The sequence below is a fragment of the Agelaius phoeniceus genome, chromosome 29, assembly GCF_051311805.1.
Source record: "Agelaius phoeniceus isolate bAgePho1 chromosome 29, bAgePho1.hap1, whole genome shotgun sequence".
In the NCBI taxonomy this organism is placed as follows: Eukaryota; Metazoa; Chordata; class Aves; order Passeriformes; family Icteridae; genus Agelaius; species Agelaius phoeniceus.
Window position 1 is genome coordinate 5,328,212 of NC_135293.1, and position 21,426 is coordinate 5,349,637.

Genomic DNA, 21,426 nt, shown 5'->3' on the forward strand with positions numbered 1-21,426 from the left:
GCTGAGCCTGAACTCTGCCAGAGTTCCCAAGTGCTTGGACAATGCTCTCAGGCACTCAGTGGGATTCTTGGGGTTCTCCTATGCAGGGCCATGACCTGGACTCAACGATCCTCATGGGTCCCTTCCAACCCAGGAGATTCTATGACTCTGGTTTCCGGCACTGTGGTCTTCTGAGAGCCTCACAGGATTTAGGAGATGAGTCTTGAGCTTTGAAAGGACTTCATGAAACTTCCCCAAACTTGCCAATTACATAAAAATACTCAAGTGCTCTGAACCCTTTGTGAGTTGTATCCATGCACCAACCCAAACTGCTCCATTCAAGTTGCTCAAATTGGTGCCAAGTGGCCTGAATTACCTGAGCTCAGCCTTGAATGAGATAAAAATCCATACACAGCCATTCTGAGCCAACTCCATCACTGGAGGGCTGACAGGACCAGCACTGAACAGCACCTGAAGCAATGCTGTGACTGTACTGCTGCCCAACTATAGCTGGTGAAAAACTAGGTAAATTCCTAGAGCTCAGGAGGATGCTTGTCCTTAAATCAGAATCACAGTTCCATCCACAAATCAGGAATTCCACCCCAAAAAATAATTGAAATAATTGAATTAAATCACCTTGAAGTTATTCATCTCATGCACAGAAACAACACTGTTTTGCTGTACTGCTGGAGAGCTATATTTGATTATTTTGGTAGGTAATAAACAGGTAGAGGAGCCTTCCAAGGCCACAGGATGCTCCACAGCTCGACAGCAGCAAGACAAAGGTGGTCCCCCCTCATCATCACCCTGCAGCACACGTGGCTGGGATATTCTCCCATCCCGCAGGAAGGGGAGGAGGGAGAGCAGATTAAGGTGACCTAAATTACTACTGCTTTAAATATACAGGAGAATTGCTTTTACTGTACCTACTTCATTCCTCCCTGGCCTTCCTGTCCCACATAGGTTTGGCAAGACCCCTCTGCCCAGGTGAGGTGAACCCAACCTTAACCAGGGAGGCAGAAAGCAGGTTTGGGCATCAAGCTTGAATTCCCAAGAGACTGACTTCACAAACAGTGCTCTTTCAATGGACATGACACATGTCCTCAACTCCATCAGGTTGCACTTCACCAGCCCCAGTGGTTGTCTCAGCCACTGGAAATCCAGACCTTCACTTACTTGGGGTGACGGAAAATAAAATAGCAACTGAGAACAGCAAATGCCAAGGGAAATAAAAGTCTAACGAGCAATTTAAACAACATCTTGTCAGGCCAGCAAATGAGCAGGCAAAACAGTCTTGACTAATTCTACTCTTGCAGAAGCACAACATGGTCACCAGCACAGTCTGACACATCCAAGACACCCATTTTGAAGGGCAGCATCCTGATGTGCCCAAAGTTTGGGTCACACTAAGGACATGCTTCTAACACCAGCCCTGCTAAATGACTGTGAGCTCAGGTCCCCGGCCCCAAAGGCAGCAGAACACTTCTCCTATAGAAAAAAACCCCATGAAACAGCTGGGGAATTACTCTGATTTACTAAATTCAGTGAAGGAGTAGAGACCTGACTGGCTCCCAGCCCAGCACTCCCTTCCTCTGGTGAGCTGCATTTTCTTCCGGAGATGGCTGAGGTCAAAGCGCTACCAGATCTTCTGGAAAAGAAATTAGGAGGTGTCTGCCACGATACAGGAACACAGACAACTTGAATGTGAAGAGTCAGCAGTTTGACAGAGCTTTGTCCGAAAAAGCATTACTGACTTTAACTGAAGAGTTTATAGCTGCTGTGCCTAAACAGGCCCTCAGAGCAGGAAAACTCATTTTGCAGGAGCCACCAAGACCCATGCAAGAGCTCCCACAGGAGAGCAGAAGCAGGAAAGCTTTAACAGCAGCAGCAGAGCACAGGGCAGAAGCTGAATCAAGCCTCATTCCCCAGCATGCCTGGGAGAGGTGAACATTATGCAGTAAAGTGAAAAGCAGAGGTGAACATTATGCAGTAAAGAGAAAAGCAGCGCTGGAGCTCAGTGGAGTCTGACCAGTCTGACTGAGCTCCCCAGCAGCCACGGCACCAGTGGCACTGTCCCAGCAGCGCTGCTGTGTTTGAATGACCACAAAAAAGGCAAAGCTGCCCTTGTCTTGTAATCCACTAATTCCTCCCAGTTCAGGAGACTGAGCTGTTTCACCCAGAACAAAGACATGAGCTGCTGCCTGTGCTGTTCCCATGTTCAGCTAATCTCCAGGCCCTTTCAGTGATGGACGTGGATGTGCCTGGGCTGGTCTTGTGACAAACCCCAGGCCATGACCTGGTTCCCTTTCCTGGATCAAGGAGTCCCTGGGCGGCAGGAGCAGCTACAGTTGTGCTCCTGGAATGTGGACCCTAGCCTTTCAAACACTCCTCATGCAACAGGCAGGTCTTCAACGATGAAGGCAAACAGCTGGTTACAACTTCTCTTTTCTCCCAGGAAGTCTTCCCCACCCTCTCTAGTAGCAATTTCTGCAAAGAGAACATGCAGGTTCTGCTGATTACAAAGGAGATGAGGACTGGGCTGACTTGATGAGTCTGCAAAGCATGAATGCAAACTGCACAGGCAGTGGTTGGACATAGCAAAGTTTGTTTCCTGTAACTCCAGATGCAAAGTCGAGCACTTATCCAGAGGGACAGCACTTCTCATAGGCATCTGCCAGAGGTGCAGCTGTAAAGAATATGCCAGCTCCATGCTATAAAAGAACACAGCTCTTCTACACATGTGGATTATTCCAGCCTGCTTCTGTGTTACAGTAAATATTGAAGAGAAACCTTCAAATCACACACCAACTCCTTAGCTGTACACATTTGTGGTTTTTTCAATAGAATTAGAAAAGAGCAGTATGCTTGCCACAGCTGAAAGCTTGCAGCTTTCAAAGAAAGCTGAAAGAGAGGCAAAGGGACTCGCAGCCTCTCCCCAGAGCTGTGAGATAAAAATAAGTCATGGTAAATGGTGACCAGTGGCATGGGCAGGGCTGGGAACACTGGGACAACCCAGCACATTGCCAGCTTCAGATTTCCTCCCCACCACAGCATGTCCTCTGACTCAGCCTGGTAATTCACCACAAGCCAGTGCCAAAACCCACATGTAAGCTGGGGAAGCCACAAGAACACACCATGGAAGATCATGACACTTAATTTGGGGTTGACAGCATTTTCTGCTAAATATGTGGGTGAGGAGACAAAGTAACAGAAAAGCTGCTCTAATCACTTTTAGCTTTTTAATTACAAAAAAATGCTTTCCAGAAAGTCTGGAGGTTAACCCAGCTGTTGGCATCACTGAAAAGGTCAAGCAAACAAGTGCCAGGCTGCTTAGGAAGTGAGTATTTCAAAGACCTACCTAAGAAGGAAAAGCCCCAACATCACTGTACGATCACTGGCTTTTACAGGGCTCTTGGAGAAGCCAGGTTCCTGTCCACAGACTCAGTCTGCCAGTTCTCCCCAGAGGGGGAGAGCCTGGGATGGCCAGCAGCTGCTTTCCATTTGGCACATGCTCCCCTGGAGGCAGGTAAGCAACACTGGGCTCTGCTGAGGTTTGCACTGCCGGGGATCAAGACCAAGCCCACTTCACAGAGGCCACAAGTTTGGTCTTTTACTTGATCCTCTTCCTTCTTGTGCTTTTGTTTCATTTCAGCATTGAACAGTCTTTGGGTCCCAGGCAGTGCCTTGATTTCCTCTGTGCTGTGCTCATGTGTTTCCCTGCCTGTGAGTGCATTCCCATGGCAGAACAGCAGCAGCAGGGGCTCAGCATGGTGTGTGTCCTCATCCCAGCACTCAGGGAAACACAAGCAGCTGCACAGGCACCCTCAGCCAGCAGCAAACATCCAGACCATGCTTGACCAGGAATTCTGCCTTGCCAAAGACTTACAGAACACAACAGTACTTTTCTCCTTTGAGTTCTTGCACTCACCATGGATTTAGAAATGGTGAAATACCACAGAGGTGCATGTCTGTCTGTCTGTCTGTCTGTCTGTCTATCTATCTATATATCTAACAGTAAGTACTTACAGGGAATCCACACCAAACAACTAGGGCTTTGCACCTGCACAACGCTTCTGCCTGGTCCCACAGACATAATCAGACAATCAGTTTGATGTAACTAAAAAATTATGTTGTTGGGCACATTCATGAGCTGACCCAGCGTGTAGGCCTGGGAGATGGGTGAAGAACAGTAACACTGTCACTGGGTTATTAAACAAATCAAAGGGGACTATCAGAGATCTTGGTTAGAGACTTGGAAAGACTTAATGGGAAAGGAAATACCCCACCTTGCCACCTGCTGTTCTGCTGCTATTTATGAGCTTCAAGGCCAATCTGGATGGAGCTTGGAGCACCCTGGTCTACTGGAAGGTGTCCCTGCCCACAGTAGAGAGTTGGAATGAAATGGTCCCTTCCCACCCAAACTATTCTTTCATTCTGTGATTCAAACATTCTGAGTCACTTCTCTCTCAACATAAACATCTTGGGAAAAGGAGGTTCCAAGGCCTCTGTGTTAAACCAGAGAGTGTGTCCCAAAACTGGCAGCCTACTCCAGTACCTGCTGCTCCCACTGTCTTCCCTGGGATCCAGGGGAGATCTGTGAGAGTGTATCCATGGGATCAGACCATCTGGGGAAGGCAGGACCTGCTTTGGCTCCCACTTTCCTGCAGCCAGGATTCCAGAGGGAGGACCTCATGCCAGTGACATGGCCAGCAGCTCCTTCCCCATGCTGTGGATGGGAGCATTGAGCGTTCAATTCCACCTAAACAAAGGCAACCCTCCTTGCACTGGGATTAGCAAATATTTCCCTCTCCCACTCTGCTTCTGACATTCCCCAGTGCAGTGCAAAAGGTGCAGTGATTTCTGCTTTTTGAGTCACAAGTTAGTGACCCCACATAGCACCTGCAGCTCCCACATGCGCATGAACAGATCTCATACCAGCAGGTCCCAGCAACCACATGGTTCTGCATCCATGTCAGGAGTGAGGAACCTGCCAGGCTTCTAGAGATTAATTATGGTACATGGGAATAAGCTTGGCAGCCCAAGGGGATGGATGGGAATAATCAAACACTGACAAAGCTGAAGCAGCAAGTGATGAGAAGACCTCTCAAGTCTTTATCAGAGTATCACACAGCCATGGCAGGACTATTTCTGGAGTCAACTGGTGCTAACTGAAAGATGTGTCCATGAAGGAAGAGAGTGCTGGAATTCCTGCTGCTGCCTTTCAGGCTATAACCACCTTATATGGGAACACCATATTTCTTACGATTGTGCATCTGGCGAGAGCCCATAATGGTCATGTCAGTGAATCACTTCAATAATAGTTCCCAAATTATATATACTGTTCATACTGAATCCACTCAGGTCACTCCCTGAGGAGCCCTTCCAGAGAGGCCCATGTGCCCCCCGAGTGGGACGGGGCAGTGGCAGCTCTGCCCAGCAGTGGTGGAATGGGCTGTTATATACAGGTCAATGCCAAGTGCTGGTTAATGAAAATGAGAATATCATTCCCCATCCTGTGTGTTCTCAGAAACTCATTCTGCAGCCTGCCCTGACACCGATACAGGCAGGCTCAGCATCCTTAGGGCAGTGCCCACATCTGCCTGCTGTGCACACTGCCCTTCCCAGCGCCCAGGCTCCACCATCCCAGCTTCCCTACGTGCTTCCAGCCGATTCATATCTTAAAGAACAATTAATTTGCCAGAGCAGCCTGAATTCTATTTTCATTGCCTTCCTCCTTCCCTGCAGCTGAGCTGTGACTTATTGACTGTGAAGTGACTGCAGGGTCTTTAAGAGTTCAAGGCACAGGGTGTTTTTCTGCCTGTTCCTGCCTGGCTGACTCCCTCTGTAATCATCCTCGCCAGCACCATTTCACGCCACAGAGGCATGTGACATCCAACTAAGCTGTGAACCATAATCATGCTGGGGATGATGTTTACATTTGATTTTTCCTCAAGCTGATAAGCTCTCTTCAATTTCCCCTCTCCATCGAGTTGGTATGAATTGAACTGCTTATGCCCCACAGGGTGGAATTCTTCTCTTATCTCTAATCTGCTCACTGAAAAAATTGCTTCCAGCAACCCTTCAAAAGTCACTTCAAAGTTATCACTGCTAAGAGGGAAGAGCTGCAATCCTGTTCCTGGGCTGTTGCAATCAACGCTCTGCAGTGCTTTGGAGACAGCCACACAGGTGCCACCAGCACACAGCACACCTGGCTCTCCCCTGGCAGGGGCTGGCATCTTCACTGTGCTCCTTCAGCCTGAGGTACAGCAAGACAGTTGTCCAACACAACTATGAATCCTTGTTAAATCATTTCAGTTCCCTAAAGCATTAGAATCCAACCTAGAAGAACACATTGGAGGCTTCTGCTCCAGCTCTGGACCAGAAGTGATGGGCAGACTGAAGCCAGTGCAATAGGAGACCTGACCAATGGAAATAAATCCAACTTCAAGTCAACTCTACTTCCCCACTGAGAATTCCCACTTTGGAGGCCAGTTCTGCTGTCCAACACTTGGATGGTGCCAGTTCTTTTGCAGTAACAGCTCTCCCATAACCCAACCACCCTTCAATAAAAGGTTTCCAGACCCTGTGTCTCCAGACTGCACCTGGCTAGAGGAATGGTGATGCACCCTTTGCTTACCCAACCATCCCTGGGATCAGGGCACCCCAGCCTAAACAAGCCTAGTACTCAGCTGTCACCCCACAGCACCATACCTCCCCACACCACCTCTGCTCTTGCCCACAGCTCATCAGAACCCTGGAGCAGCCTCTTTTACTCCCTGGAGTCCCTCCCCAGGGCATGAGGGTACAGATTCAGGGAGAAGGCACAGCAAGCATCTGCATCCATTAGATTTTAAAACTCCCTTTCAACTAGCTGGTCACAAAACTTTTAAAAACTTTGAAGCCAAGGTCTCAGGAATGAACGAATTGGGCCTGTATCTTCATGAATGAGCCCTGCTGCTAGCAATAAGTGAGGTTTTCTCCCTCAAAGCATGACATTTCCAAAAGTTCCCTTCAGAATACTCTGTACCTTAAGTCAACCTACTGCCAAGGCCTCCCTGACTTCCAGCCCTTCTCCAGGCAGTTTTACTCCTGTACCAGACTAACTGTAATTTTTCTGTAATTACTGGGGGTTTGGGGAAGGTGTTTGCTGGCCTGACCCAGTCTGGATTAACCCTGCCATGTTGTTCAGGCAGAGCACAGCACCCAGATGCCTCCTCTCCTGCCAGGTTTCAGCCATGCTGGTGACCCTTCATCAACAGCACATGCAGAGCAGTGAGCACAAGGGGAGCAGCACAAAGCACCCGTGTAGGTGGGCCATGGGCACTTCAACACTTCCACACAGCAGCACAGGCACCAGTGCTATGGGGATCTGTCACCCAGTTTAGACCATGGAGCACAGTGACAAGCCCAGACCCACAGCACAGCCTACCCTGTGTGGGTGCAGCCATGCCCTCCCACAGCCCACCAAAGGCCACCTCCATCCCCCAGGGTTTCTCTTCTCCAGCAAAAACTCCTTCGCTGTTGTGCACATTGTCCCCAGCCCCCCGGGAGCTCCAGCTGCAGGAGCAGCTGAGGCCAAGTGACACAATTTGGACGCTACCCAAGTGAGGAGTAAGCAACTTGACTTGAGAAATCAAAGCATTGGTGAGATTACTGGCTCCATTTCATCTTTTTTACTATCACCGTAGAGGTAAGACAGCCCACAGGTTCATAAATTCAGATTTACTTGCTCATGGAAGAAGATAAATACACTCTCCCTGCTTAAACCCTTCCCGAGCAACAGTCTCCATAAACACTTTGCCTAGTCCCGAGCAACAACCCCCTATCCTCTCGATAAACCAGATATATGACAGCGAAATCAGAAGGACAAACTGTGTTTTAGTTGTTCATTGGTGTCTCCCTCCCCATGCAGAAGGATGGAACAAGATGGGCTTTAAGGTCCCTTCCAGACCAAACTGTTCTGTGAGTGAGCAGCAAGAGGTTCTCTCTCACTCCTTTGGCATCACCTGCCACCCCTGCCCGTGCTGGAGAACACTCCCAAAAATGTGTCCAAGGGTGTGTGGGAGCACAGCAAGCAGCCTCGGGAAGGCAGGCTGCAGGCTGCCAGCCCCTGCATTTCTTTGCAGCACCGAGGAACCACAACAGGACGGCTGGGGCAGCTTCCCCCAGCCCAGACCTCAGCACCTTACCCAAAGTTACACGCTACACCCACAGCCTCAGCAGGGCAGATGGCATCTACGAAACGAGCACGGTTTCCACTGTAATTAGCTGCTTCTCAGAAGATCTAATGATGCTCATTTAAAGGCCTGACGACACGGAGATCGCTGTCATCACACAGCCAAGCCCTCTGAGCAGCCCGGACTCCGGCAGGTGCCTGGAGCTCCGCGTCGGGCCTGCGCAGGAACGTGTCAGCCCGGCAGCAGCAGGGCTGAACATCACGAGCACGGCTCAGCCAGCAATCCTGAGGCTGTTAATGAACTAGAAATAATTAGGCAGCGATGGAGGCGGGGGCAGGTGCACAGGCGCAGCCCCATGGATCCATCCGGCCACTCAGGAACCCCAAACCTTCTGCTAATGCCGCTGCCGGGCTGAGCCCTGACAAACGGGCCCCCTCCGGCGGGAGGGACCCGGCCGGCGACAAAGCCCCCCGCCCCCGCTGCCAGGGCCTGCCTGCCCCCCCGACCCTGTGATCTCCGGGGAGCGACCCCCGAGAGGGGAGGGGACAGGACGGCCCCAACACGGCCTTCCAGGCCCAGCCGGGGCCGGTTCCGGGAGTAGTGCCCGAGGTGGGCGGCCTGTGCCTCGCGCGGTAGTCCGGGCGTCGCCGCTGCCCCTCGCAGCCCCGAGACTGCCGAGGACAGAGACGGGGGAGCCCCATGCCGGTGTCCCCCGGTGTCCCTGCCGGGGCGGAACCAACCCGGGGCCGGGGGAGAAGGGGGGAAGGGAAGCAGCAGTTGGACGGGACCACGCGGTGTCGGGGGGGGGAGGGGGGGGCTCACTCCGGGTAGGGGGGGCGGGCTGGACCGAACCACTCCGAGCGCCCCGCGGGGGGGCCCGGCCGGGGTTACGGCTGGGCTGAACCACTGCGGGCCGGCGGGACACGGGGACACGCCGGGGCCCGGCCGGATGGGGGACAGCCAGGGACGGCCCCCGGTGCTCGCGGCGCGTTACCTCCTGACGCGTCCGGTCCCCCTACGCCGGCCTCCGGAGTGATGGCACCGGCACTCGCCGCGGCCGAGCCCTCCGCCTCCTCAGGCACCTCCAGCTCCATGGCGGCCGCGGGCAGGCGCAGCCCCGGGGCAAGACAGGCCCCGGACAGGCCAGCGCCCGCCGCCGCTCTCCTCCCGGGTACCGGCCGCGGCGCGGGGGACCCTGGGAGCGCCGCGGACCATAGAACGCGGGTGGCGCCGCGGCCAGACACGCCCCGAACAGTGCCGGAAGCACAGCAGGGCTTTTCCGCCGGAGTTAATTGCGATGCGGCGGAGGGCTGTCGCGATAACCGGCGGGCTGTGGGATTCGACAGGGGCGGGGAGGGACAAGAGAGGCCACAGCAACTCCCGCCGATCCCTCACGGTGCGGCAGCCGCGATACCTCCGGTGGAGGGGGAAACACCACAGGGTCGGAGGGCGGGGCCTGCGGTCACCATGGCACCGGGGCGGGACTCCACGGGGGCGGGGCCTGCCTGCCAGTTGCTATGGCAGTGGAGGCGGCACTCCCGGGGGCGGGGAGTCTGCCGGTCGCCATGGCAGCGGGGGCATGGCCTGTGGGTGCCCATGGCAGCGGGGGCGTGGCCCAGGCGGAGGGGCGTGGCCCAGGCGGAGGGGCGGGGCCCAGGCGGAGAGGCGGGGCCCAGGCGGAAGGGCGGGGCCCAGGCGGGGGCGTGTCCCGCCCTACGGGCGGAGCCCGCGCCCGCCGTCCCGTCCCGGTTCGGTTCCCATCGCGCTGCCCCGGCCGGACCGGGGCTCTCCGCGAGCTTCCCGGTGCCGAGTGGTGCCTTCTCGCCCCTCGCTCCGCCCCCAGTCGTCTCCGAGAGCTCCCGGTAGCCGGACAACCTCGGGCTGGACCGGGCCTGCCGTGCACCGGGACCCGGACACGCTCCCTCCTCCCTGCGCGGCTCCGGCGCCGTTCAGCGCCGCCGATTCCTAGCCCAAGCCGGGGCCCGGTTCCTCCCGGCCCCGCGGCACCATCTAGTGGCGCCACCCGGCCCGGGTCAGCCCCGGGGCGCGGGTCAGCCCGGGCCGGCCCCGCCAGTTCTCGGAGCCCCGGGGCCACGCGTGCCCCGCATGGGGAGCCGCTGCTGGGAGGCAACGCCGAGGCCACCATCACTAATGAGGCTGCTTGGCGGCGCCGGGCCCTGCCAGAGGGGCTCCCGACTGTGGCTGGTCCTGGGGAGCGGCGGGAGCCGCTCCAGGCTCCCCGCGGGGCTCGGGCGGGAGCAGCCGGTGCCGAGCAGCGAGCGGAGGGGCTGGCGGCGGCATGGCTCCGGCTCCGGGCTGGCGGCTGCGGGCCGGGGGCTTCCGCAGAAAATGGTCCCCCCACGCCGCTTCGGCGCTGGGCTGGGAGCGGTACCGGCCCCGGCGGGAGGCGGAGAAGCGCGGCGTGGACCTGATCGCTGTCAGCGCCGGAAAGCGGCCCCGTGGGACGAGGGATGACGGGGGCCTGGTCCTCAGGTGCGGACAGGGGCAAGGGAAGGGGAGGAGAGGGGGCAGCAGCCATCACCAGCTTCCCCCACACTTCCCAGGACAGGGATATCAAGGCTGACCCCCGTGTCTGTCCCCTCATGGGACGATGGGTAACGCTGGGAGGGTTTGGGAGTCTGGGACAGAGTCCCACCGCTTCCCTGGACTGGACGAGGACTGGGGCAGAGGAACCCCTGTCTGCAAGCACCGCCAGCATCCTGTTAGCCTGTCCCGGTGCAGCGCTGGGACGGCGATGAGTGCAGGTGGCTGAGCCACCATCACGGTGGAGGACACCAGGGACAGCCCTCCTGGAGACCTGCTGTGCTCGGGAAGCTGCCCCCGGAACCCCCTTCCTGCTCCTTCCCCGCTGCAGGCAGAGTCTGGGCCACAAAGGGTTACGCAAGGCACCCTGGAGTGACACCACTGCCACCAGCCCGGGAGCTCAGCTCCTTCCTGGTCGGATCCCAGGCTCGGTGAGTGCCTAATTCTGTCCCGCGGGATCTGTCAGCCCTGCTTTCTGGCTTTCAGCTGTGCTTTCACCTGGGGAACTGGCCGTGCTTTGTCCCTCCCTGGCTGGCTCCAGGACCTAGTGACCGTCCTGGGGCTCTGCCCCACAGCACGGAGATACCCGGAGGATCGGAGCTCCCCGCCCCAGGGCTGCAGGACGTGCCGCTCTGCTGCCGGTTTACACTCGGTCCGGGGCAGCCCTTCCAGAGACCTTTCCCAGGGCAGGGGGTCGGGATCAGCCCATCGCTCTTTGGGTAGGGTTGGGACAGAGCAGCCCCTGGAGGGATCCGGGACCTCAGTGCTGCATGGCCAGGACCAGACAAGGGACGAGTGGTTTTGCAGCCCTGGCTGAGAGCAGGTACCTTGCTGATCCCAGGAAGGCTTTGAGGTTCTCAGGATGAGGAGCTCTATCAGGGGAGGGGGGTTGGGAAACATTTTGGGTGATGGGGTTGGCTGTGTGCACGGCTGGGGCGGGCTGTGTGTGTCACTTCCCGATAAAGGACCCCCCGACTCGTTGCTGTCCCCATGGCGGGCGTTGTTGGGGGCGTCACCCGGGGCCAGGCACAGCCCCGAACTGGGGACCTGGCCGTGGGTTGAGCTGCCCCAGCACAGCTTGGCTTTGTTTGGCTTCAGACATCTGGGGAGTGGTGCCACGGTCCGTGTGTGGGGCGGTGTGGGGCTCCCAGCGCTGCCGGTGTCCGGTGCTGGGTGTGTCGCGGTCAGCTCTGCCCAGATACTGCCTCTCCCTGCGGGGCCATTCCAGCTGCGCGCTGGTTTCTGTCGGAAACCGGCTCAGCCGGCTCCTCCTGCTGCCAGCCTCGGCCTTTGGCAGGTGCAGGCCCTACGCCAGGTCTTGAGGGGAGACTGGGGACAGGGACAGGGCTTGGTGGCACCGTAGGCACGCTGCCTGTGCCACTGGAGCTGCTGCCATCCCCATTCTGCTCCAGCCACTGCCTGGAGAGAGCAACGGGCAGCAGTGGAACGCAAGTTTGTGCCCAGTTTGTGGCACCACGGTGGTGGGACAGTAGTGGGAGCCAGGTGGGGACAGTGAGGGGCTGTATTGGGTGGCATCAGGGGTAGCTCTAGCCCAGCAGATGTCACCACCCTAGGGAGGGGGATGATCTGGCTGCTCCAGGTTGGTCTCTCTTGGACCTATAGCTCACACCGTGTGACCTGTAGGTGTCCACGGAGCACAAACAACACTGGTGACACAGCTGAAGCCACCCCAATGCCACTCTGGGAGTTCCTGTTCATTATCAGCTTTCCCAGTGCCAGACAGTGGGTGCTGCCACACTGGGGTCCTGCCCAGCCCCAGCTACCCCTGGTCCCACGTGTCCCTGGGTGGCAGGGAGGCACTCGGGCTGGTTTCGGCAGCTGGTGACGCAGAGGGGACTCTGCCCTCCACACCCGTGGCTGCAGCATTCACCTGCCTGTCGGGTGAATGATTACCCCAGGCCTCCCCCAGCCCTCCCTGGGCTGCAGTGGGCTGGGTCTTGTTTCAGGCTGGTCTCATTTTGGGGGCAGCCCCGGCTGCCTCAACCCCGCTCCAGCCAGGGCTGCCCATGGGATGTCCTGGTGTCAGGGCTGTGCTGTCTCACTTGCCCAGGGCTGGCTGCCCACTGCCACATCCCTGATGTGGCACCAGCCTGGCATTGCCCACGAGGTGTCTCTGTCCCACCAAAGCTGCCCCTTGGCCAATTCCCAAAGGGCCTGTGGAGGTTTTGAGCTCCCTGTGGCACCAATGTAGTCATCTCTGGCAGGGCTGAGGGTGGCTGAGCTGTGTTAGAGGCTGTTAGGAATGAGCACAGGCACTCCAGAGCCCACAGACATCACGGCCATGTGGTGCCATTTGAACTGTGGGTGTGCAGTTTGGAGAAGGGTGCTCAGGGAACTTCATTGCTCTCCCGAAAGGAGATTGTAGTGAGGTGGGCATCAGCCTCTTCTGCCAAGTGTCAGGACCAGAGGAAATGGCCTCAAACTGCACCAATGGAGATTCAGATTAGATACTAGACAATTTTTTTTTTCACTGAAAGAGTGGTCAGGCAATGGAATAAGTTGTCCAGAGAGGTGCTGGAGTCATCATCCCTGGAAGCATTCAAGAGGCATCTGGATGTGGCACATGGGGACATGGCTTAGGGGAGATTATGGTGGTGTTGGAGTGACAGCTGGATTTGATGATCTTGAAGGCCTCTTCCTGCTTTGATGATTTTGTGATTCTGTGAGGCCCTGAACAAAGGGGCCTGTCCCTGTCCCACCCCACGGGAACTGGGGGGAGGGTCTGGTCGTGCTGTCTCCCACCATGTCTCTCTGGGTTCATGCTGACATTACCTACAGGGAACCAGGAGCTGGTGGAGATCCCTGGGCCCATCCCAGAAGTTTCAGCCTCAAAGGGACGTTATTCTGTCAGGCTTGTTTGCCTCAGGTGGAAAACATTGGATTTGGGGAAAACCCAGAGCAATCAAATGGTGAAACTGGGGCAGTGGTGTTACCAAACCAGTTGTCAGATCTGCTGAAGCCCAGAGTGGGTGGACAGACACTAAAACACCATCCAGAGCAGCACCCCAAGGCCTGCCAGCTCCAGGAGGACAGAGGGGAGTCAGACCATGAGGATGGCATGGACAGCGGGTCCCAGCCATGGAGATGAGTCCTGTGCTTGCCCTGTGTAAAACCCCCCCTGCCATGGACTCATGTCTGAGGGGATGGAGATGGATCCCCAGGGGGGATGTCATGGTGCACAGAGCTCTGGGTTCAGAGCCATGCAGGGTTAGCTGGGGTGTGCCACAGCTGCCAGCCCCAGTGTCCTGGCACCGTGGGGCTCTGTCCCCTGCAGCCTCACAGTCCCTGGTGCTCATGGCTCAGTTTTGCTGCTGCTCTGTGTTGCAGCCTGATGTTGGGTTGAGGAAGGGGCCGGTGGCTGCGAAGAGGAGCCGGAGCCGGTCAGAGCCCCCCGGCCGTGCGGCTGCCACCGAGCCCCTGCCCAGCTTGTGCTGGTGGGTGCCCACCATGGAGGAGATGGTGATCTGGGAGCAGCACACGGTGACACTGAGCAAGGTCAGTGTCTCCTGGGGTGGCCCCACTGTGGGAGGGGACGGGGTCTGTGGAGTCAACTCTGCCTGACCCCCTTCTGCCCACCCCCACCAGGACCCTCACCGGGGCTTTGGATTTGCTGTCTCTGGAGGCCGTGACCGTCCCAACAAGACAACCGGGGACACAGCGGTGTTTGTTTCAGATGTGGTGTCTGGGGGACCAGCAATGGGTCAGCTCCAGTGAGTGCACGGGGTCAGAGGGGGTGATCACTGCCAGCAAGGGTGGGAGGGATGGAGAATCGCTCCTGCTGGGACAGGGCCAGCACCACTGTTGCCCTGCCTGGCTGGAATGGGATCCCTTGGGGTACACTCACCACCCCACCAGCTCCCTGGGCTGGGAGCTGTGCCTGGGACAGCATCTCAGCTGCATTTTCCCTCCCAGGAAGAAGGATCACATTGTGATGGTAAATGGCCTTTCCATGGAGAACGTCCCATCCTCTGTTGCCATCCAGACACTTAAAACCTGTGGCAAGATCGCCAACATTGTGAGTGTGCTCTGTGGTGGGATGGGGGCTGGCATCACGCTCATGCTGGTGCCTGTCCCCATCCCAGATCCCCTGTCCACATGTGCCCAAGGTTTGGGGCTTGGGAATTGCTGCAGGGACATCTCCTGGCAGACACAGCTGTACCCACCATCCTCTTCTGCTCACTGTGCACCTGCAGACACTGAAAAGACCAAAGAAGATTCAGCTCCCTGTGAGCAAGAGCAGCCCTGGGTCCCCTGCCGTGCCCCGGCACTACCACTCAGATGAGGAGTACAGGCTGCACCACTCCCGGGATGACCTGGATCACAGCCAGGGCTACGATGGGGACTCGTCCAGCGAGAGGAGCTCTGGTCACCAGCACGATGACCGCCGCCAGCACAGGCTGGTGTCACGGAGCCGGAGGCGGAGCCAGGACAGCAGCCACCGGATGCAGAGCAGCTCAGATCGGAGAGGCCAGGGCAGACATTGCTCCTTTGGCCAGGACGGGGACACCAACGGGCTGGCCCTGGTCTCGGGCTTCAAGCGGCTGCCGTGCCAGGATGTGCCAATGAAGCCCATCACCTCGGTCCTGGTGAAGCAGAAGCAGAATGAGGGTGAGGCCCTCCTGCTCCTGCTGTCCCTGGGTCTTGTTGCCTGATTTCTGGCCATGCCTTCTCCCAGGGAGGAGATGATGGCTGGGTGGGTGCCAGGGCCTGGCTGCAGCAAGGGGACACTGCATGCCATGCTGGGTGCACTAAACCTCCTCCCCTCAGCTAGGGGCTACAGAGCTCAGCCAATACCCCAAGGGGAGCTGGGGCTTGTGGGGGTGGTGCTGAGCAGGGACCTGGAGGGGGTCTTGCATCTGCCTGACTCTGTGACCATCACGGCTCTCTCTGCTGCAGAGTATGGCCTGAAGCTGGGGAGTCAGCTTTTTGTCAAGCACATAGTGGAGGATGGGCTGGCGGCCAAGGGCAATTCCTTGCAGGAGGGAGACCTCATCCTGAAGGTATGGGGGCCCCGGGGTGCAGGGCATCACTGGGAGTCTCATCTGCCCCTATCTGCCCCTCTTTGGAGGGCTCGTCCCTGGCTGGTGTCACTGCCAGGGCTCAGCCATGGCCATGCTGGAGGCAGTTCTGCCTGTGCCCACTCCCTGCCCCAGCCCCCCTGGCTGTCCCAGGGACCAGCTCCCTGCTGCCAGGGCTGGTGGCATGTCCTGCTGGCACAGTGGGCACATGTCTACCCCACTGTCCCCACGGTGTGTGGTCCCCCACTGTGTGTCCATGTCCCCACTGGATGACAGTCACAGGTGTTTGTCAGATAAAACAGTGCTTAAAGTACTTGGGGAGGCAGAAATAGAAGGGAGGGAGACCCTTTGTTTGCACACCTGGTCAAGGCAGACCCATGGCTGCTGGGATCTAGTGCCAAAGTGACTCTGGGGTAAACAGAAGGGATTTCATCCCACAGTCTCTTGGGAAAAGCAGCTACCACTCAGGGAGATCTCAGCCCCAGAGCCTGTTTGGGGCCTGACTCCCTGCATCAGGCCAGGGCATGGAAGGACAGTGCTGGGCCCAGGGCAAAGAAAAACTGAGGTTCAGATGTCTGAGGGGTCCTGCAATCCTGCCTGTGGGCAGAGCCCCAGGCAGGTGGAAATGGGTGTTAACAAACCATGGTAATGGTTTAATGGTTTCTTCTGTACAAAATGAGGTCACACTGGGAGGCAGCCAGGAACAGGGACACAGAATAGGTGAAGCTGCAGGAGCTGGGGCTGGCCTGGAGGAGCTGGGAATGGAGCAGGAAGATGGCAGTCAGAGTATCCCACCCCTGTGGGGTGTTCCTGGGGGTGACTTTCCCAGGAGCAGGTGCCCTGAGGCCTCCCACTCTGCCCCTCCAGATCAATGGGGTAGCCAGCCAGGACATGTCCTTGGCTGAAACCCAGCAGCTCATTGAGCAGACAGAGGGGATCCTGACCCTGCTCATCCTCCGTGACCACCGGCAGTTCCTGGTCAACATCCCTGACGTTGACAGCCAGAGCGACAGCTCCCGGATGGACGGTGAGGGGACACGGTGCTGGGGCCAGGGTCAGTCACACAGCACAGGGACTGCATGGCCACTGCTGCATCTCCCTTCCTGTGCCTGCAGATATCTCAGACATCGACTCTGAGCTGTCCCATCCGCCATCTCCAGAGGCCTCCCCACGATCTCCAGCTGCTGCCAGGACAAAATCACCGTAAGGCCCACACTGTCCCCATGAGCCCCTCTGTCTCCTGAGAGATCCTTCTGTGTTCTCCACCTGTCTGGGGACGTTATCTATTCCTAATCCAATATCCCTGGAGTTCTCTATTCCTAAGCCAATATCCCTGGAGGTGGTACTGCCATGCCCAGCTTGCTCTGCTCTCTCCACTGCCCTGCCTAAATCCTGCTCAACCTTGTTCCAGGGAGAGGGGACGATTGAACAGGGAGCCTGTGGCCAAGGTGACTGTAGCTGATACTCAGGGCCCAGGTGAGTGGGCACTGGGGGGTCTCCATGCTCCTGTGCATCTCCACTGCCCAAAGCCCCATGGAGCCATGCCAGGGCTCCCTGTGCCTTGGCACAGCCACTGCTGCTCCTAGACCAACTCTCCTTCCTGCAGACCTTCTGGAAACCATGGAGCAGGATGGGCACAGCCCCCACACCAGCCTCACTGCCCAAGTTGCCCACAAGGATGGGTATGTCTGCAAGAGGCAGGGGGAATGGCTGGGGGACATGAGGAGCTGCTGTGTCACAGGGTTGGGGTGACAGGGTCAGCACCTCCCTGTCCTGTCCTTGCATGTCACCACTGGCCTGACTGTACTTCCCTGTGGCAGGTACAGCACCAACTCCAGGGTTGTGCAGTTTGTGAAGGCCAAGAGCGTGGGGCTGCGGCTGACGGGTGGCAACGATGTGGGAATCTTCGTGTCGAGCGTGCAGGAGGGGAGCCTGGCTGACAGCCAGGGTGTTCAGGAAGGTGACCAGATCCTGCAGGTACCCGAGGCTGAAAATGCTCCATATGCCGCTGCACCTGGACTAGCTCCAGCACTTTTGGGTCCAATATCTCTCCAGGGTGACAAGGACCACTTCCCTCTCCCACTCTGCCCTGGGCACTGCTGTCCCTGGGTCCCCTGCTGCTGCCCATGCCCTCTGTCCTGGTGGCAGGACCATGTCCAAGTGCTTTTCTGTGGCAGGTGAATGACACCAGTTTCCAGAACGTGACCCGTGAGGAGGCTGTGGAATATCTCATGGCCCTGCCCCCAGGCGAGGAGGTCACGCTGTGGATCCAAAGCAAGCAGGACAGTGAGTGGTGACCAGGCTCATGCTGGGCTTGTGCCTCTCCATCCTCTGTCTATTCTGGGCAAGCAGCAGACCTGCTGGACTTGCCATGGCCCTTCTTGTCCCTTCAGGGTGGTCCTTCTTCCCCTTCTCCTCCAGAGTGCTGATGGGAGGGGTCCAGACCATCCCAGCCCTGTTTGTGCCTCAGCTTCCTGGAGCACAGGGGCTTTCTGGGACCATGGCTCAGCCTGGAGAGGCCAGTATGTGCTGGCAAGTCAGATCCTACTGTCCCCAGCATGCCTGAGAGTGCCATGGCAGGAAAAAGCGTCCCTAATACCCTCCTTAGCAGCAAGGGCTCCTTTGCAACCTCCCAGCCAGCCTAGTGCCTTCCCAAATCTCTCCAGCATCTTCTTCCTCAGCCCTCTCCTCCCCTGATGGTCCCTATTACCCTGGGCTTCAGTTTACAGGAAGATGGTGTCGTCCAACGTGGGTGACTCGTTCTACATCCGGACACACTTTGACTTTGAGAAGGATACGCCATCAGGGCTCAGCTTTGTCCGTGGGGACGTGTTCCACGTGCTGGACACCATGTACCGGGGCAGGCTGGGGAGCTGGCTGGCTGTGCGCATGGGCAGGGACCTGCAGGAGCAGGAGAAGGGCATCATCCCCAACCGGAGCAGGTAAGGATGGAGCCAGGAACAGCCCCTGGACAAGCAGAGCCAGAGAAGGCTCCCAAGTGAGCCGGGGACAGGGATGGTGGGCTCAGTGAGAGGCAGGGCAAGGGCTGGTGGGACAGTGATGGGAAGCGGGAGGTGGTGAAATCCCTTCTCAGGGTGGTGAGGCAGCTGACTGTCAAGTTGTCCAAAGTCCCAGAGAGAGAAGTCTAGAATGGCCTCACCTGGCTGTGCCACCGAGCAAGGGTGCCAGCTTCTCCTGACCTGCTCCTCAAACCCAGAGGCTGCAGGTCCTGAGCCCTCTCCTCTCCCAGGGCCGAGCAGATTGCCAGCCTGGAGTCGGTGCTGAAAGCCACGTCTGGTGCCAACCCCTCTGGGGCAAGGGCTGAGTTTTGGAAGCTGCGGGGCTTGCGGGGAGCCAAGAAGATGCTGCGGAAGAGCCGGGAGGACCTGTCTGCCCTCACAAAGCAGGGGCGCTACCCACCCTATGAGAGGGTGGTCCTCAAGGAAGGTGGGCACCAGGACAGCCTGACCTACCTTGGGGACACGGCTCCTGGGGCTGCCCTGCTGTGGGTGCTGATGGGCTCTCCTCTCCTGGGAGGAGCAGGATGAGTCGCAGGCCTGTGGGCACCATGAGGAGTGGGGCTGGGTGCTTGGGTGCTGGGAGCTCTGCCCTTGCCCCCAGGCACCCTGAGCACCTCTGTCCTCTCACAGCCAGCTTCAAGCGGCCCGTGGTGATCCTGGGCCCCATCGCAGACATCGCTGTGCAGAAGCTGAGCAGGGAGCTGCCCGAGCTGTTCGAAATTGCCCGTAAGTGCCCCCACACTGGGGAGAAAATTATATCCAGCAGCCAGACCCTGTGAGAGTTCTTTACCTTGGCTCCCTCCCTATGACACCCCAACACCTTCCTGGGCTAATTCACCCTTTCCCCTCCTCTCCCTGAGGGACACAGCGTGGGGCTGTGGGAGGTGCAGCCCCTCTCATGCCCCATCTCTGTGTCCTGCAGCGAGTGTGCCCCGAGATGGGGCATCGTCCAAGGTCATCAAGCTGGACTCAGTGCGGCAGATTGCAGAAAAGGTGAGACCTTTCCCACGTCCTTGGAGCCAGCTGGGGCCTGTGGCAAGCCCATGGCCCTCATCCCTGCTCCCAGCAGGGCTGATGGCTGTGCCCTGCCCCAGAACAAGCACGCCTTGCTGGACATCACGCCCTCGGCTGTAGAGCGCCTCAATTACGTGCAGTACTACCCTGTGGTGGTGTTCTGTGAGCCCGAGAGCCGCCAGGGCATCAAGGCCATGCGGCAGTGGCTGGCACCCGACTCCAGGAAGAGCTCCCGGCGCCTCTATGCCCAGGCCAACAAGATGAAGAAGTATTGCAGCCACCTCTTCACGGCCACCATCAGCCTCAGTGGCAGCGGCAATGCATGGTATGAGCAGATCCAGGACATCATAAGGACACAGCAAAGCCAGCCAGTCTGGACAACAGCAGAGCAGGTACAGGGCACAGGCTCTCTGTGGCAAGGCTGGGCCTCCTGGGGCTGCAGCCAGGCAGGTGATGGGGCTGCACACGGCCCCCCGTGGCTGAGGTCCCATGTCTCTGTCATCCCCACCCCTCAGGCAGATGTAGCCACCGAGGACAGTCTGGACCTGCTGAACCCACCAAGCAGAGTGCCCTCAGGCTACCTGACATGTGACAGCCGTGCCAACAGCGACTACGATGACACCACGGATGGGGAGGCGGGTGCCTACACTGACGGCGAGGCAGAGGAGGCCTATGACCAGCCTGGGCTGGCCCGTTCCTCTGAGCCAGCACAGCTGGCCCCGAGCCAGGGCCTGGACTTCTCTGAGCCAACACAGCTGGCCCCAAGCCACAGCCAGAGTGAACAGGTGGGTTGTCCTGGACTGGTACAAGAGCCTGGTGGGGCAGAAGAGAGTGGCACAGTGCCCAGCTCTGGCACATAACTCCCATTCTCATGGCACAGGCAGGGTGTCACCTTTGGCTGCTGCAGGGTCCAGCTGTGTGTCTATGCCCAGCTCTGGGTGGCCAGGGGCAAACACCCCAGGCTGGAGCACAGCCCCTGTCCTGCCCGTGACCTCTCCCACCTCTTCTTCCCCAGGTGCCCAAACGGCCACGGCAGGGCAGGCGCTATGACAGCATCAGGTACCCTGTGCCCCGGGGTGGGGATGGCAGCTGCCCAGGGCTGGGGACAGTCCCAGAAGGGCACTGTCCCTGTCACACAGAGCCATCACCACCCTTCTGTTCCCCAGGGAATACGAGCACGAGGCGGTGAGGAGGAGGTTCACACGGGCCAGGGATGACTCAGACCAGGATGAAGGCTACGAGTGGGGCCCAGCCACAGATGTGTAGTGGCATAGCTGGCCTGTCCTGCCAGGCCAGCCCTCCCACAGCCCTGCACAATTGGGTGCAGCTGACAGCTCAGGTGGTGCCCCTGTGGCCAGGCTGGGCTGGGCCCAATCCTGCTATATCCTGCATCACCAAGTGCCTGCACTACCACGTGCCTCCTTCCCTTTTGGCCACAGCCACTGCTACTGGAATAAAAGGGATGTTTGGGTCAGGATGGGCTGTTTCTGGGGTGCTGGGTGGCAGCATACAGGGGATACTGTGCGGCAGGTTGGTCCTGCTGGGACCCAGGCACCTCCCTGGCCAGTGGCCCTGTGTACAATGAGGCATTGCGGGGGCACTTGGGGCCTGGCACCAAGGCAGGCCTGGGATGTGCTCCCCAGAGCTAAGCCC

General features: G+C 58.0%; 2 protein-coding genes across 9 annotated transcripts in view; one reads left to right on the forward strand and one right to left on the reverse strand.

Moving 5' to 3' along the window:
• The window catches only part of PIP5K1C (phosphatidylinositol-4-phosphate 5-kinase type 1 gamma), a 52,964-nt gene extending 43,357 nt beyond the window's left edge, over positions 1–9,607 (reverse strand). For 4 of the 6 annotated variants that reach the window (XM_077191415.1, XM_077191414.1, XM_054650063.2 and 1 more), the window contains exon 1: positions 9,151–9,606. In XM_077191415.1, the coding sequence (XP_077047530.1) occupies positions 9,151–9,250 (100 nt within the window). In that variant the 5' untranslated portion in view covers positions 9,251–9,606. Of the gene's footprint in view, positions 1–9,150 lie in introns of all 6 variants that reach the window. The other 2 variants (XM_077191416.1, XM_054650062.2) reach the window with 2 other exon arrangements.
• Positions 9,608–9,842: 235 nt separating this feature from the next.
• Positions 9,843–21,346, forward strand: TJP3 (tight junction protein 3). Of its 3 annotated transcripts, XM_077191412.1 has the most exons (21): positions 9,845–10,649; positions 11,032–11,131; positions 14,049–14,216; positions 14,307–14,431; positions 14,634–14,736; positions 14,915–15,329; positions 15,618–15,721; positions 16,607–16,766; positions 16,855–16,942; positions 17,151–17,215; positions 17,346–17,421; positions 17,560–17,716; positions 17,917–18,025; positions 18,462–18,681; positions 18,990–19,186; positions 19,390–19,485; positions 19,682–19,752; positions 19,854–20,165; positions 20,289–20,558; positions 20,789–20,832; positions 20,940–21,346. In XM_077191412.1, the coding sequence occupies exons 1-21, from the start codon at positions 10,456–10,458 to the stop codon at positions 21,037–21,039; spliced, it is 3,174 nt and encodes a 1,057-aa protein (XP_077047527.1). In that variant the 5' UTR covers positions 9,845–10,455; the 3' UTR covers positions 21,040–21,346. The 3 variants fall into 3 exon arrangements, with proteins under 3 accessions (XP_077047526.1, XP_077047527.1, XP_054506100.2); XM_077191411.1 differs by having other exon boundaries at positions 9,843–10,649; positions 20,789–21,346; XM_054650125.2 differs by lacking the exons at positions 9,845–10,649; positions 11,032–11,131 and adding an exon at positions 11,187–11,523.
• The last annotated feature ends 80 nt before the right edge of the window (positions 21,347–21,426 follow it).